The sequence below is a fragment of the Chaetura pelagica genome, unplaced genomic scaffold (assembly GCF_000747805.2).
Source record: "Chaetura pelagica isolate M959 unplaced genomic scaffold, ChaPel_1.0 scaffold181, whole genome shotgun sequence".
Lineage (NCBI taxonomy): Eukaryota > Metazoa > Chordata > Aves > Apodiformes > Apodidae > Chaetura > Chaetura pelagica.
The window spans coordinates 1,679,657-1,684,530 of NW_009951992.1; the positions used below are offsets into that span (position 1 = coordinate 1,679,657).

Genomic DNA, 4,874 nt, shown 5'->3' on the forward strand with positions numbered 1-4,874 from the left:
GGTGCCCCGGCACACGGCGGGCAGAGCCTCCGGGACTGGAGACAAGCACGGCTTTGGATTGAGGCCGCACCGAGCTGAAGGCAATCGCTTCGGGTTTGGATCTCGAGGACAGTCAGAGCAGAAATTCCAGTCCTGGAGCTCGAGCCCACGTTTCAACGTAAGCTGAGCAAGTTTTTCTAACAAGGCAGAGTAACCCGTAAGAATCGTGTGCAATCGCACATTTACATTTCAGTCTCCCTACTTACAGATACGGAATAGGGCAATAGCAAATGGAACACGTTTAAATTTCCCCTGCTTATTATGGCCCACGAAGTTAATAATCTCATTAGTCAAAGCAACTGCTGTCTGATTTCCATTTTCTTCAGGCTGTACAGTTAGAGGAATTCTACCTACAGTAGGACAATTAAGGTAAAATTGCATCATTGTAGGCCTTTCAGACAATGTTAATTTTAAGAAATAAAATGCAATTTTTTTTGTCATTGTAGTATCTCATTCAGGCAAGGTAGAAATGAGAAGGAGTGTGAAATGCTTAGGTATGCTCAGAACAAATGGAATCATCCCCAGGATTCACAAAAGAGAATACTCTTGAGAAAATACTGCTGGGGTTTTTTTATTCCCTCTTAATTTCAAATAGAAAATAATTGTATACAAGCACACTTCTGTACAGAAATCCCTTACATCTCCCAAATAATCTAGCTGGATAGTCCAAATGGTTGCAAGAAAATGTCTCTTTAATAAGCACAGGAACATAAATCACCTTCTACATTTATAAAAATTTTCTCTTGGGGAAAAAAGTGGCATAAAATTCTAAACTAATAATGGAAGTAAGATGTTTACTGTTAATAGAGAATAATTCTTTGATCACAGGTAAGAGAGACAGAAATATTTATTTTCAAATGCCATTAAAATTATCGCAATATTGATAAAGTTCTGCAACATGGCAATTATAATTTTCTTTGATATAGGATTCTGCAGTAACTACTGACATCTTTCACTAGACTTACCTGTGATGCAACATTAAAAACATGTCTGCATGACTGGTTTGGGTTTAGTTTTGAGGCAGATCTCAGCTCACTCTTCCTGAACTCCAAAGTGGTGGGAGGCCAGAGAGCTCTGATCTGAGAGTGCTGTGCCCTGTGCCCACATATTTTGGAGCACTGGTGAAGACAGACCCGCTCTACCCATAAAAAAATTGGTGAGATACACAACATCCTTCAACAATGCACAGGTGTCAGGGTCATCCACTCTGATTTTCACCCCTAAATCGAGGTAAACTATGCTCCTTATACAAGTTACTACTTCAAGTGTTCTATTTGCTTTCTGCTGTTCTCTTGCTTTCCTTCTAAGCAGGTGTCAGAACAGCAGCTTTAACCCAGCCAAATATGAGTGTCAGCTCCTCAGAGCAAAACATAAGCTCTGTGTGCCTGCTTTGTGCAGGCAGAGCAAAATGTGCACCTACCACTTACAATGTAGTTTTTGAATAATCTCTTACTCCTTCTATCAAATAATCACAGGCTGTATTTTATTCTCAAGCTACTGACAAGGTAGATTTAAGTGCCAGATGCACAGTTGGAATTAATAACTAGAGATCATAAAAACAACAATTGGGAGAGGAAATAAACTATCACAAGAGAGCACACATCATAAATACTTCACTGTTAAGCGTCTGTGTGCTGCAATTACTAAGACAGAGCAGCAAGGTAAGCCTTTGATATCAAAAGTGTGTAATTTCAGAAAAATGCAGAGAAAACAGCCCACACATTTTGAAAGACAAAACAAACATACAAGGAAACAAATGAAAGAACAAATCAAAGCCTATCCTTGTTGGGTAGCTTCACAATAGTCTCTGAAGTCAAAATTTGGAGATAAGGTTATTTTGTGACCCAAGCTTCACAGTCCAGCAGATCTTCTCTCCCCACATCAAAAGATTCTTTGCTGATTGACAATAGTTCACGCAGCTCTTTGTTTTCAAGCTGCAAAATCAACATTTTTGCTGAAATAGAAATGAGCTAATTCACAGTTAAAGGACTATAATAAAAATTAACTCATTCACAATTAAAGGGCTATAAAAGAAATTAATTCACAATTAAAGGATAACAATCTTTAAATAGCCCCACTCCTTCATAGCTAAATAAAACACTGATTTTGCAATGCAAGCATTAATACACTACTAGCAAGAGAGGAACCACCTCTTTTAAAGCTTAGATTTTGCTTCTGGATTCATATATGTAATACAAAGATCGGGAACAGATCATGTTCTGCATTTCTTGACCCCACCCCCACATTTTTTATTGTTATAAATCCTGAGATATACACAGAAAGTCCAGAGTAAGCCTGGAGACCCCCAAAGCTTGATCTGGTCTTAGCAATTGCATCTGTTCTTACCTCCAGCTGAGCTAGTTTCTCTTGAACTTCAAAGAATTGATTGTCATCGACTTGAATAGCTTTTCTCATCAACTTTCCCATCTCACATATTCTGTCTATTTGACTCTCAATTTCCTGAAAGACATAAAAGTAACAGTCAGTATGTTCAGGCAAAAGAAGCAGCTATAATTTATTCCTTCCAAGTAAATTACTTTAATTCTCTTTATTTTAGTTTATTTTCCTGGTTTGAATTTTAACCCTTTCCTCCCAAGCACTTGCAATCTTTTCTAAATTGTTTAATATTTAAAGATGAGAACAGGTACCTTACTGTCCATTGTCATGAGTCATCAATGAAAACAATGAATAGAATGACATCTGTCAGCAAGAGAAGGCACTTTTACTAAAATGGAAATTATTTCAAGTGTGACGAGAACCGAGACAACACATTCAGGTTCATGTGAATGTGATTAGATTGCAGCAAATTTTATATTGCTTTATTACACAAGCCTGATTCTGAATTTCTAAGTCAAATATAAAAGCACATGGGATTTAAAGGCTGAGTAACAGTGTGATGTGAACAGCCTCATCTCAGAAAGAAGCCAAGCAAGGAAACTACAATAAGTACGACCAGAGCCTCCTGAAGGAGTTTTTACTGAAATCTGTTTAGATACAGTTCTAATCCTTTGGGAGATGCATTTTATTGAAGCTCAGAAATCCAAGTATAATGAAAACTAAAAATGTCAATGTATAATGTAGCAGCAGTTCTTGTTTGAAGAGCATCCTGTTTCAAAAGATGTCGTTTAGGGGGGAACTCAAATGTGCAAACACAAAAACATCAGTAATTGGCAGAAGTAGCAAGACAAGACTTTGGAAGCTTTTGAATCATTTTAATGTAACAAAAATATAAGATCAGATGTTACTGGCTGGAGTTTCTCTTCTCTGTCAGTAGTTATTCCACTGCCTCTGGAAGATAAATATATCACAAGAGCAGAGAATTCAGTTTTGAATTCCATTATTCAGAAAATACGTAAACAGATTAGAGCATCTAGAAGGGAGCTGGAGGAACAAGACTTAGAGAACTTAACCTGGGAAAAAATAATATTTTTTTCTAAACACAAGGATGGATATAATAAGAGTGTAGGTCTTTAGAAGGTATTTAAAGGTTGTTACTACTCTCTAAGTGGTGGGTAGAAAAAAATTCATTGACTTAATTTGGAGTACAGAAGACTTTGCCAAGATATTGAGATAGTCTAGGTATATCTCATCAAAGGTTCCTCCACAATCTCTTCAGCATTGCATTTCCATGCCATTAAAATGGAGCAAAAGAGAATGTCAAAAGTTTTGTTCAAATGTTAAGTTTTGATAAACAGTGCAAGTCACACACTTAAGCAAGCACTTGAAGCAAAAAAAATGCTACACTTCTTAACTCCAGAGGATCCAAGCTACACAAAAGGGAAAATTAATTATTTGCACAGATCAATGCAAAGATAAAAGTGCAGGGAGTTAGCCTGGCTCCAATTCCAATTGAAAAAAAAACAAATACAAGATATGAGATGTCACTAGATCAAACCAGCTTGCTGTTCTCTAGACACATAAAAATGCATTTTCATGAATGCCTAATTTAATTCATAAGCCTACAGTAGAGAGGTAATGTTACTGTATTGTTATTAGACATAGGAACATGAAAGAGGCAGCAGTTATCTGTAGTTCCACCTCAGAGTTATGAAGTCATTGCACCCAACACAGAGGAAAAGACACTTTTAGGCCATTACACAGAGTATCCATATTTAAAATCCTTTGGGAGTGATAATTTCTTAAAAATTAAACATACTGCAGCTCACGGAGGTTTAGAAGATACTTCTCCCTTTGTTGTAATTACTTAACTCTGATGATCTTGACTTTATTGGACAGAATCATGTGCATTAAGCTTAACCCAGGAAATTTACCACCAAGTGCACAGAGAACAAGCCTTCACCTGGGTCATGAGAGGGATAAGCCTTTCAGTATCCTCTGTGATAACTGCTACAACCTGTGTGCTCTAAAAGGAACAGAAAAAAAAAAATACCAGCCAGGAGAGACAACAGTTTCAGAAAATTGTATTTTGGAGCAGAAACATTCCATGACTGGAAGCAAAGGTTGTATGAAAGCAAACAAGAGAGAGGGAAGAGAGGTCTTGAGCCCTTTTCTGTCCTCATCCCACCTTACCAAGGAATTAGCCTGATGAACTTTCAAGACTGGTTCTGCATCTTCACCTTTTCTCCCTTGCAGAAGCTGTAACATCTGCTTTCTGTATTTGCTCATGATAAGCTCTAATGCATCTTGGTGCTCCTCCAGAGAGATCCACAGCTCTGCAAAACACAGCATGTCATTGCCACAAACGACAGGCAACTTTTCACAGCTGACAGCAGATGCCCAGATGTACTCGCTATCAGCTTGGTTCATGCTGCCCAACCATTCCCTTCAAGAGCAAATCCCAGGGCAGGGCAGCTGGCTGTCCGGACCCCCCAGCT

At 38.0% G+C, this 4,874-nt stretch overlaps 1 protein-coding gene across 1 annotated transcript; it reads right to left on the reverse strand.

Moving 5' to 3' along the window:
• Window positions 1–1,871: 1,871 nt before the first annotated feature.
• On the reverse strand, window positions 1,872–4,806 carry SIKE1 (suppressor of IKBKE 1). The gene is made up of 3 exons (XM_010002359.1): window positions 4,570–4,806; window positions 2,386–2,499; window positions 1,872–1,973 (listed from the first exon to the last, which is right to left on the reverse strand). The coding sequence occupies exons 1-3, from the start codon at window positions 4,804–4,806 to the stop codon at window positions 1,872–1,874; spliced, it is 453 nt and encodes a 150-aa protein (XP_010000661.1).
• Window positions 4,807–4,874: the final 68 nt, after the last annotated feature.

What these genes read in the sequence shown, in the direction of transcription:
- SIKE1 (XM_010002359.1), bottom strand. Translation starts at nt 4,806, where the DNA reads ATGAACCAAGCTGATAGCGAGTACATCTGGGCATCTGCTGTCAGCTGT. An exon ending in TTCATCAGGCTAATTCCTTG is followed by an intron (nt 2,500 to 4,569) that starts GTAAGGTGGGAT and finishes TATGTCTTTCAG; the next exon opens with GAAATTGAGAGTCAAATAGA. An exon ending in AGAAACTAGCTCAGCTGGAG is followed by an intron (nt 1,974 to 2,385) that starts GTAAGAACAGAT and finishes TTGATTTTGCAG; the next exon opens with CTTGAAAACAAAGAGCTGCG.